The sequence below is a fragment of the Phoenix dactylifera genome, chromosome 3 (genome assembly GCF_009389715.1).
Source record: "Phoenix dactylifera cultivar Barhee BC4 chromosome 3, palm_55x_up_171113_PBpolish2nd_filt_p, whole genome shotgun sequence".
In the NCBI taxonomy this organism is placed as follows: domain Eukaryota; kingdom Viridiplantae; phylum Streptophyta; class Magnoliopsida; order Arecales; family Arecaceae; genus Phoenix; species Phoenix dactylifera.
This window is the reverse complement of record NC_052394.1, coordinates 16,066,571-16,077,884: the sequence shown is the minus strand read 5'-3', so window position 1 is coordinate 16,077,884 and position 11,314 is coordinate 16,066,571. Positions and strand designations below refer to the sequence as shown.

Here is an 11,314-nt window from a genome sequence, read left to right as displayed (position 1 = left end):
GCCATAAGAGAGCGCATGGTGGAAGTACGGATCCAAGTCTCGAGGTCCCGCTTCCGCCAGAGGAGCCAAATCCTCCCAGTTCAGGGCCGAGTGGATGTCTTTGGGTTCCTCTTCCCCCTCTCTCACCTCTTCTCCGACCAGCTCCGGCTGGCCCAAGTAGGGTGCATGCTCTCCTTCGTCAGCCATTCCTGTCACCACGACGTCGAGTTCTGGAGTCACCAGATATCTTCGTTCGCCTTGCGTGCCGCCAGAGCCACAGTTCTTGAAGGCCATAGTGGGTTCTTGATGGACGTCGGCATTAGCATCCGCACGGTCGATCGGTTTCCACGGTCGATCTTCAACCGTGGCGCCGAGTTGGTGGACGAAACTTTGATTCTTTCTTCCGACGGCGGCTTTGGAGACGCTGATGAGCCGGCGAACGAGAACTTGATGATTCCTTCGGAGGAGAGTGCAGGCGGCCGAGGGGAGTTCGGCGGCGTTCCAGCGTCGAAGTCTTCGGTCAACGCGCTGGAGACGAGAAGCTTTCAAGGAGGTGAGTCGGCATCGGCATGCGTCATTTGCCTGGAGGATTTGGAGGCTGGGGTGGAGGTCACAGCGATGCCATGCTCTCATGAGTTCCATCGCTCGTGCCTCAGCAACTGGTTGGAGAAGAGCCACCTCTGCCCTTTGTGCCGCTTTCCCATGCCGACTGTGGGCTCACGAGTTCCTCATCGAGCGACTGGAGTTGGACAATAGACACTTCTCTTGTGTTAGCGTAGGTACTGGTGATTCATGGTAGATTTGGTGCATTGTGGTGTAATTGAGTTTTGATGCTGTAAAGATGCATTAATTCTCTCATTTAATTGATTGGAAATCAACATAACTATACTGTGTCTATTAGCCTTCTTCTCGCTCGTCTTCCCCCTCCTCTCGCTTTCTTTGTTCCTCCTTCCGCTTCTTCTTCTCCAATCCATGGCGATGCTGCTCTTCCCGAACTGGGGAGCCCGCTCCCTTGGGCACAGCTTCGATTTACTTAGGAGCAGGCAACCAACGGGTATCCTCGCTCTCCTCAATTGCCTTGCGTCCAATGCTCTTCGTCTGGAAATCCTAACTCTAAGATCAGACTTCTAAGAAGAATCATATAATTGTATAAATATTGCCAAATGCTAGCTCTTTTTATGCTTATCTGAGGATTTTTGGTTACTTTTATAACGTTTAGACTCAAAAGACAAGGCCATGGCCATCCACTTTTACGTGCGAGGTTGTGCTCTTCCAAAGCAGGGAATGGGAAAGGCGAAACAATAACTTTGGTGGATTAAAAAACTACTCTAATTTGACTTCAGTAATGAGGTTGAGAGGTGGCCCCAAGAGACACTTTCTGGAAGTATAAAACATGGGCTGGTACGGTTCAGGAATGAAGGGCTTATTCCCTTGATCATACAAAGCTGGCCAACATTTAAGATACTCCACCCATGGAAATGAACAAAAACTTTGGTTAGTGGCATTTGTAGTTATTGTACTTTGTAACTAAGACATCTCATTCATGTAATTAATTATTTGATTCTATCTATTTCACTGAACTAATTGGACTGATTTGCCAAAAAAGTGTGTTGGGTACAAGCAGCATAAGTAAACATATGGAGATGCTTCTGAGTTGCTAATGGGATTGCTCAAGGGTTTCTTCGCACTGACCAAAATCTAGAATTACATCATCCCTTGTGACTTGAAGACCTTTTACCACGCTTTGGCAGTTAGGACTGCCTCTTGGCAAGAGATATCTGCTTTTTCCTGGAATCAGGAGTATGAATGGGGTATGATCTGATAGACATCGTCCATTTGCATGAACATATTATGACCTGCACATCGAGCTTGCATCTTCAGAATCGGGTAAGTAATTTGAATTTAGAGGTCGATATAGTTACTTATAGAAGAGAAGGATATCTTTAAGATCAAAACCAATGGGATCATTTTCATGCTTTGCATGTCTGAACCATAAACACTAGCATCATTTTAGCATCACAGTAAGAGCAGAATCCTAGAATGTTTCAGAATTTATACTATCCTTGAGATATAGAAATGGAGAAAGGAAAGCTCAGATGTAGGACTCAGAGAGGGAGAGACATTCATACCAATAGATGCTGGTAGCAGTGCTGCTAGTGTGATGGTTACAGAAGAATCTCCTTCCTCCCTTCACTCGGACATGATGTCTTCATCTATCTCTACCTTGACATTCATACAAGGGTCTTTGGCTCGATCAAACTCAAACAAGTTGCGAGATTATGCAGTAACCGGAAACTGCAAGTAATAATACAATATCTGGTAAACTAGTTGCCAGGCTCAAAACTTAATTGCTAACCTTTCTTTTTCAACTTGTTTTATCCATTCTTGTGAAGCTTGTTTCCTTTTGCTCATTAAAGTTTAAAAATTCTTTTGGGTGATTGTTCGCAATTCAATATCATATGTAATTCTTTCCTTATCAGCAATATCTTTTAAACCGGTACAGTTAATAAAGTTTTCTTCCTCTTTTTCACTCATAACTAGTTGGGAATGGCAAGTGCATTGGATACGCTATGTGGGCAGGGATATGGTGCAAAACAATATCATATGCTTGGTATACATATGCAAAGGGCTATGCTTGTTCTTCTCCTTGCAAGTATTCCTCTGGCTTTTATCCTGGCCTACACCAGCCAAATTCTCATGGCTGTTGGTCAAAATCCAGAGATTTCAATGGAAGCAAAACTATATGCTTGTTGGTTGATTCCTAGCCTTTTTGCCTATGGTTTGCTTCAATGTCATGTCAGGTTTCTGCAAACCCAAAACATCGTGTTTCCAATGTTAACATCCGGAATAACTGTATTGCTCCACATTATTGTGTGCTGGATTCTAGTGTACAAGTCTGACCTTGGCACCAAGGGTGCTGCCATGGCGACCACCATATCATATTGGATCAATGTGTTTCTGTTAGCAACTTATGTCAAGTTTTCTCAAGCTTGCAAGGAGACTTGGACAGGTCTATCAGTGGAGGCATTACATGATGTCCTCAACTTCCTAAGACTTGCTGTTCCTTCGGCATTTATGACTTGGTAAGTCCCCTTTATAGTAGCTCCTGTGTAAGGTTCTATTGCAAACTGTGACACTGATTCTTGAAACTGTAGGTCTCATAGGAACTGGTGCAGTGAACTAGATTGAGTCACATGTAGGGGAATTTTGAATAATGGAAATGAATAAAAGCATGTTCAGAGGCACATAAATAATAGACATGCAGAAGTCTCATGTTTCCCTTTTCCCATTCCAGTGAAGCATGCTTAGCTTGCAGAGATCTCAAACAGATAACTTCATAACCTGGAAATAACATGGATATTTGGCTTTCCTTACTGTGACCTGTAGACTTCAATGTTCAGGCATGTTAAATTATAGTTAAATTATAACTTTGTATAATTATAGAATTCGTAATGTTTGATTCCTAAACAAATGTTATGCAACTATCTTGACTTTATGGTTGAGCATCTAAAATGCGTATAGTATAATAAAATATGCCTTATTATCCTATACTTTTGATACTGAATGTGACTACATCTGTCTCTATTCTCTGTTACTGCTTCTTCCCTGTGCACCTTGTGCTTTACACCTGCAGGCTCCATCATTTTTGTCCCTTTGAAACTATTGCATGGGCTTGAGTTTAGTAAATTATGAATGAAATGTGAGTTTCATATGATACATTATATAATTTATTACCCTTCTATATGTAAGTATGATACTAGAACATGCATATGATAATATGGACTGAACTATCAATGCCCTTTTTTTACCCTTTTTTGAAAGCAAAGAAGGGCGATCCATCTTTATTATAATTAACCAAGTCCAAATTCTTGGGGATTCACTGCCAAAGACTCAAACCTGGAACCATGGGTTTGTAAGCAAAGTTGTGTGGCTATTGGGGTAAGCCTCAGTTCACTGTACAATTAATATTTTAACAATGAAATGTGCAACATAGGGCCATGTTTTGAATTATCTGGTAATTGACAAAGGCACCTAGTATTGCTCTGCCTCTTTTGTTGACAGATTTAAAATTTTTTCTCTACCATATTGATTTCTTTGATGTTGTTGACTTGGCTGCCTAGAGTCCACATTGCTTAATGGGGTTGTTTTGAAATTTAACCTTGCTTGTTAAACTATTTTCAGTTTAACTTGATTAAGTTTATGGAAACATCTTGTTCCTAATTATGCTGTAACAAACTACCCGACATCTAAAAATTGATTACTTCTCTGTACTAATACAGCTTGGAGTATTGGTCATTCGAGATGGTGGTTCTCTTGGCTGGCCTACTTCCCAATCCAAAGCTAGAGACTTCAGTACTTTCAATCAGGTTAGCAATTAAAAATTTCCATTTTTCCTATAGTTTGTAATGAGGTTGTCAAGCTGGCGGAGCAGTAGCCACATGCCACAACCCCTCATGTCTCCAGATATGGTTTGTATACGTAGATTGACTATTTAACATCTTACCCTAGAACAATTCTAGGAAGAGGAAAGACCTATAGACTTTTCTTTTTATTTTAGATAAGAAAACGTTACATGTTTATGAGAAAGACTTGTTTAAGCAAATATACAACATTGTTAAGCTTCCTTGCTCATATTGATTTGACAGAAAATGGATACAAATTGGTAGATAGTGCATAACATTTATATATCATGCAGACATGGTAAACATAGTGCCTTGACCATGTATCTAGATTTCTAAAAGTTGTATGAAAGCTCAGATGACAATTTACAGTCTACCCAATTAAAGTTAAATATGTCTACATGTCTGAATCCATTAGCTGTCAGTATAGTTTCAACATGGTCTGCCGTACCGGTCCGTACCGGCTGGTATAGGCCGGTATGTACCGGTCCGGCCTGAGACTGGTACCTGATCAGCGTAGAATCCGGTACCGATAGTTTATTGTTGAAGAACCGGTACGGAACTGATTCGGACCGGTACGGAACAGGTTCGTACCGGTCTGGGCCGCCACCGGTACGTCGAACGGTATCGGTACGGCGGACCCTTTAATCTGTTTACGGCAAGACTTTCTAACCATGCTTGTCAGCACAGAGAGGCCCCCATTCCAATATAGTTGCAGTAATATCGGTATCCTTCTTGAAGGAAGTCTATGGCAGGCATGTTGGCATGCTTGGATATAAGTTTAGTGTCGTGTGCTGTTTATTGGTGCTTTCTTTTGTTTTGTATCCATGCATGAATTTTAGACTCAAAAGACAAGGCCATGGCCATCCACTTTTACATGCGAGGTTGTGCTGTTCCAAAGCAGGGAATAGGAAAGGCGAAACAATAACTTTGGTGGATTAAAAAACTACTCTAATTTGACTTCAGTAATGAGGTTGAGAGGTGGCCACAAGAGACACTTTCTGGAAGTATCAAACATGGGCTGGTACGGTTCAGGAATGAAGATGAGCTTATTCCCTTGATCATACAAAGCTGGCCAACATTTAAGATACTCCACCCATGGAAATGAACAAAAACTTTGGTTAGTGCATTTGTAGTTATTGTACTTTGTAACTAAGGCATCTCATTCATGTAATTAATTATATGATTCTATCTATTTCACCGAACTAATTGGACTGATTTGCCAAAAAATTGTGTTGGGTACAAGCAGCATAAGTAAACATATGGAGATACTTCTGAGTTGCTAATGGGATTGCTCAAGGGTTTCTTCGCACTCAGCAAAGTCCTGTATTACATCATTTCTTGTGACTTGAAGACCTTTTACCGCGCTTCGGCTGTTAGGACTGCCTCTTGGCAAGAGATATCTGCTTTTTCCTGAAATCAGGAGTATGAATGGGGTATGATCTGATAGACATCTTCCATTTGCATGAACATGTCATGACCTGCACATCGAGCTCGCATCTTCAAAATTGGGTAAGTAATTCGAATTTAGAGGTCGATATAGTTACTTATAGAAGAGAAGGATATCTTTAAGATCAAAACCAATGTGATCATTTTCATGCTTTGCATGTCTGAACCATAAACACTAGCAATCATTTTAGCATCTCAGTAGGAGCAGAATCCTAGAATGTTTCAGAATTTTTACTATCCTTAAGATATAGAAATGGAGAAAGGAAAGCTGAGATGTAGGACTCAGAGAGAGAGAGACATTCATGCTAATAGATGTTGATAGCAGTGCTGCTGGTGTGATGGTTACAGAAGAATCTCCTTCCTCCCTTCACTCGGACATGATGTCTTCATCTATCTCTACCTTGGCAATATGAGCTACCTTGGCCCAATCCTCTCTGCCCAGTTCACATGTCTCCTTCAGCGACGGGCATGCTTTGATGTACAATTCATGCAGACCCCTGGGCAGGCCCTCCGAAGGCAGGTGCGGGATCCGGGGGCAGTTGCTGATGATCAACGTAACTAGGGAAGAGAGCTTCCAAAGTTGAGGAGGCAGGTGTTGGAGATTGGCACAGTCCAGAATCGACAAGAATTTAAGCGTGTCAGGTAGTCCCTCCAGTGGAAAATAGTAGAGGTCGGGGCAATTGGCAATCTCAAGATGAGTGAGGAAGGCAAGGTTCCTGAGTTCATCAAGAAGTGGGTTGATTAGCTGATAGCAGAAGCCGACCCGGACATCTTCCAGGGAGCCGGGCAGCAGTCCGTCCTTTAGTGCTGTCGATGGCACCAGCATGGGGCACTTGCAAATGTGAAGACTCTCAAGCGACGTGAAGTGCCGGAAACACTCCAATGGCAGTGACAGGAGACCTTCACAATTATTGATCTTCAAATCCTTGAGAGCACTCAGTGGGTGGCTCAGTAGGCCTTGCTGCAGGGATGTTAGATTGGGGTAGTTGTCAATGTGCAAGGATGAGAGTGAGGATGGCTGCTTCGAATCCCACAATTTTGGAAGAACGCCGAGCCCTGCTTCGGATATTCGGAGCCTTGTCAGGGTCGAAGGAAGGCGGGGCAGTGCTTTCAGCTTAGGACAGTCAATGACATCAAGCTCGGTGAGGCGAGGGAACAATTGGTCACCATCTGCAAATAGCCATTCTTCCAACTTGGGCATGTCGTCGAGGACTAGTTCATTCAATGATGGAAATCCCTTCGTCGCCCCATTGCCTGAGAATTCCCGGCTAATTTGTATCACTTCATCAGCTCCTCTTATCTCCAGCTTCTTGAGGAAGGGCAGCTGTCCCAGAGGTGGGAGGCCTAGGCATCTTATGCAATTGGATAGTTGGATGGTCTTCAGGCTGGAGAGTGGACTTGCCAGCCAACTCGGAAAGTCAGCACCTGCATAGCCTATGATCTTCATCTCTTTGAGTCCGCGATGTGGTCTGAGGCCTTCGAGCACTCTTTCGTCGAGACATTGTTCATGCAGACCGATATTCCTGCTGTCTTCCCATGCAAACTCTAGCAAACTAAGGTGCTCCTTTGTGTTCAACTCAGCCTCATTTGCCTCTTCCCCACTGGCCACCTTCTCAAGACCTGTAATGCAGAGACGTCCTCGAAGCTGCATCATGTCTTTCAGCTCTGCAATCTTGTATCCTCTGTCCTTCTGAACAGCAAATTCCTCTAATTCTTGGAGGCAGGTGAGTCTTCCAATTCCAGCTAAGTTGGCAATTAGTCTGGTATTCGCCTCTAAGTGATGCAGGTTTAGGAGGTTGGTAATACCTTGTGGAAGTTCTCGTAGTGAACTGCAATTTTTCAACTTCAGCATCTGCAGATTGTATAGCTTACTGACTGATGAAGGCAGTGTTTTGATTTCAGTACTAGAGAGACCCAGGTAGCGAAGTTGTTTTAGATTGCCAATGGAATGTGGCACCTCTTTGATACCTCTGCGGTATAGGTCCAGCACTCGTAGATATCTCAGTTTCATAAAGAGATCATCAGGTACAGAAGTTATGCTCGATTTGTATCCCCGCAACAACAGAAGTGTTCTTAATCTCTTAAAACTATAAAATGCCTCAAAGGAAGTGAGCATTGAATTGTCACAAGAAAATGATAAATGACGGATCTTATTGCGGTTGTTGAGTCTCTTATCATCCTCTAATCTATGACAATCATCAATGGTTATATATTGTGCTAGATCATGGATTGCATCATGCATTACATAGTTGCCCTTGTAAGGCTGAAAGAAGGATCTACTTAGCAAGTCATCAAAGTAGGTATTTCCTATATCTTCCAATCTTTTACTCCCTTGAGGCTGAACAAACCCAAGTGCCATCCAAATTTGGACCAAGTTGTCTCTTTCAAACACATAATCTTTGTGAAATACAGCACAAAATGCAAAACACTGCTTCAAATGTGGGGGCAAGTGCTTATAACTCAGTCTTAAAGCTGGTAAGATGCTGTTCTTATCTGGTGTCAACTCCCATATCTCACTCCTCAAAATATCCTTCCATTCTTCTTCATCTACCTTCGAGTACAGGAGGCTCCCAACTGCCTTTGCTGCAAGTGGTAACCCCTTGAGCTTTTTTACAATTTCCTTACCAATCTCCTCCAGTCTTGGATATCCACTAGAGTTTCCATCAACAAATGCACAATTTCTGAACAAAGACCAACAGTTGTTGTCCGATAATCGCTGCAACCGATAGGAAGTGAACCCACCCATGATTCTCCCAACATTTTCATTCTGAGTTGTTACCACTACTTTGCTTCCTTTTTCCCCAGAAGTTAAAGAAGCTCTGAATCTATGTCATTGGTTGTGATCCTCATTCCACACATCATCTAAAACAAGCAAAAATCGTTTCTCCTTTAAATGCTCAAAGAGATTTTATTGGAGCATGTTCATGTTTGTGGTCATAGAAGAGTGCCAATTTGTAGCAGAGTCAAGGGTTTCTATGGTTAACTTCCTCTCATCAAAATTCTCAGAAACACAGACCCACATTCTTAGTTGAAAGTGTTTTTGAACCCTCTCATCATTGTAGACTAGCTGGGCTACAGTAGTCTTCCCAAGGCCCCCCATACCAACAATGGGGAGTACTGAAACAGGTTGAGGACTAGATTCATTAATATATAGCAAGATATTCACAATGTTATCTTTATCTTCTTCTCTACCAAACACATTCAAGCCATCTACCAGTGAACTGGTTTCTGGTCGCTCTGTGATCTCAAGTTTGCTCATCCCACCTAATGCTTGCAGACCGAGAACATCTCGCTCCTTAGCAATCTTAGCTAGCTTCTCCTGCACCCCTCTTATCCTATGTGCTATCATGCAATGAAACAAACCTTTATGCCATAAGGTGCAAGACAAGAAGTCACATACCTGCCTCTTCCAGCGGCTCTGTGATTGGTTGCCCTCTAAATTTGATCTCAAAGTCTCTGCTGCACAACCATCCAGCAGGTCATCCAAATCATAGGCAACATCCTTGAGCTTTGCAAGCCAATCTCTCACGCATTTATCCTTCAATTGCTTCTCCTCGGCATCTTCTAGCAGCACTTGTATTGTTGATAGTGTACTCGAAAGATTTTCTAGCTCGTCTTGAATACCTCGTACTGATCTGAGCTCATGCAAGGCAATTGTGGACAGCCTTTCAAAAAGAACCTGCATGAAGGCTGATAGAACTGCTCCTCCTGCCATAATGTGTCCCTCTTTGTACTGCTGAAGGAAAGGAGAGAAAGGCCTAGTACAAACCAGAAGGGAGGTGGAGAAGCTTGAGCTATTGAATTGGAGTCTCCAACTTGATGCTCAGGTCTTCTCTCATATCAAATTTGAGGTGCTACTGGGCCTGCAGGCGGTGGCGATAAGCTAGCTTAGTCAACCTTGGAAAAATGACACCCACTTGTTTCATGCAAGATGGGGCCTCTTTAGATTAATTAATTTTCAATATTAGATCAAGTGAAAAAAGACAAGCTACCATGCCAATAGTTTCTTCTTTCTCTAGGGAAGAATGTCACCAATATGTTCCTTTAAAAATTATATTGGCCCTATTGGCAGCTATTTCATCAAAGAAATGTTGACTTGCTGTATGAACGAGGGCTTGAGAATGGTGGCTGTGGTTGTTGGTAACTTTGAATATCTATTATTGACCAACTATTTGGTGAATGCGGCACGAGAATAACAATGATAATATTTTCCAAGGTACGTAGTACTTCAGATGAAGATAATAGGCAATTTCTCGACAGAAATTAAGTTGAAGTTGGTGGTAACAGGTGAGATGGAAAAATCTCCAGATAATGCACAAGTTCTCAATGGAAATTAGTTTGAGATTGTTGCAATAGGTGAGATGAGAACATCGACAGAAATTTTGGCTTTCATTTTTCAACTCCACTAACCAGGCCACCAGCTGCAGTTCTGCATCTTTGGATTGAGTTCTCCTTCTATTATTTGTTGACAGAGATACCATGAGTTTAGTCATCTCCAGATGGATAGGTTTATAGTAAAATAACCTTTCAGGAGGATGGTGGTTTTGGAATTTGAATACTGCTGCATAATGTCCAATAAGCCACCTAACATATTTTCTATTCTGCTATTTATAATCAACTATTAGTTTAGGCCACGTCTCCACTTTGACTTGAACAGTATGTGTTCTATCTGGCAGAAAATTCTGTGTAATTGCTGCAGTGAGTCTAAGTGGTAGATTATAGATACTAACTGAAGAGAGTGCTTCCAATGATACTAACCAAAGAGAATGCTTCCAATGCCAAAAATGTATGAATGCTCCTAGATAAATTTGCTCATATGTCTAAAATATCCTACGGCTGGAGAAAGGGAATACAAGTATATAACAACCCAGGACCTCACCCAAAACAGCTAACTGAAAGATATGAATGTCAACTGATCGCATCTTGATAACTTCTTAATAACTTAGAAATCTAAAGCTTGTTACTGTGGTGCCATGTGAAATTTGCTAGATTTCTAAGACCTGTTTATGTTGCTCCTCGCCGATCGAGTGTTAAACTCGGAGCATTAATAGCTATGTTATTAGTTTTTTTGTTCTTGAAGAAATGTATTATCTGTTCCTTTCTTTGCTTCTATATACTTAGCAATCGACTGAATAATATAGACAGTACTTGCTAAGGGCGCTACTCATCTTAACCTTGATATCTAAGTGAAGCAATTGTTTTTTTGTTATCTGTTTCATCTAAAGAAACAGGTTTCATCTAAAGAAGCAAGCCCCTGAGTCAGTAGGTTTCTCAAGCTCACTTCATGAAGGATTTATACCTGCCGTGGAGAATATCAATGTATCACAATATCTAAAATAGACATGAACATCCCTCCCATTTTGGTAGTGATTTCCAGGTCTCGAAGTTATCATTGGTGCAGTAAAGCAACTACTGCAACTGAGCTGCTTCTCTTATTATAGGAGCTTGGAAAATTGCTTGGCCATGAGAAAAAGCTTATGAAACTT

General features: G+C 41.9%; 3 protein-coding genes across 3 annotated transcripts; 1 reads left to right on the top strand and 2 right to left on the bottom strand.

Moving 5' to 3' along the window:
• Positions 1-2,386: 2,386 nt before the first annotated feature.
• Positions 2,387-4,801, top strand: LOC103706225 (protein DETOXIFICATION 16-like). The gene is made up of 2 exons (XM_026804332.2): positions 2,387-3,062; positions 4,260-4,801. Exons 1-2 carry the CDS (start codon positions 2,527-2,529, stop codon positions 4,384-4,386), a joined length of 663 nt encoding a protein of 220 aa, XP_026660133.2. The 5' UTR covers positions 2,387-2,526; the 3' UTR covers positions 4,387-4,801.
• Positions 4,802-6,175: 1,374 nt separating this feature from the next.
• LOC103706311 (disease resistance protein RGA2-like) lies at positions 6,176-8,592 on the bottom strand. Its single transcript, XM_039124747.1, has one exon. It carries the CDS (start codon positions 8,572-8,574, stop codon positions 6,196-6,198), a length of 2,379 nt encoding a protein of 792 aa, XP_038980675.1. The 5' UTR covers positions 8,575-8,592; the 3' UTR covers positions 6,176-6,195.
• A 144-nt stretch (positions 8,593-8,736) lies between these two features.
• Positions 8,737-9,551, bottom strand: LOC120110260 (putative disease resistance protein RGA4). The gene has a single exon (XM_039124749.1). The coding sequence runs from the start codon at positions 9,541-9,543 to the stop codon at positions 8,737-8,739; it is 807 nt and encodes a 268-aa protein (XP_038980677.1). The 5' UTR covers positions 9,544-9,551.
• Between the last annotated feature and the right edge of the window lie 1,763 nt (positions 9,552-11,314).

Excerpts from the sequence above, each read along its gene's own strand:
- LOC103706225 (XM_026804332.2), top strand. The coding sequence starts at position 2,527 with ATGGCAAGTGCATTGGATACGCTATGTGGGCAGGGATATGGTGCAAAA. Across the intron at positions 3,063-4,259 it reads CCTTCGGCATTTATGACTTG|CTTGGAGTATTGGTCATTCG; the intron begins GTAAGTCCCCTT and ends GTACTAATACAG.
- LOC103706311 (XM_039124747.1), bottom strand. The coding sequence starts at position 8,574 with ATGGGTGGGTTCACTTCCTATCGGTTGCAGCGATTATCGGACAACAAC.
- LOC120110260 (XM_039124749.1), bottom strand. The coding sequence starts at position 9,543 with ATGGCAGGAGGAGCAGTTCTATCAGCCTTCATGCAGGTTCTTTTTGAA.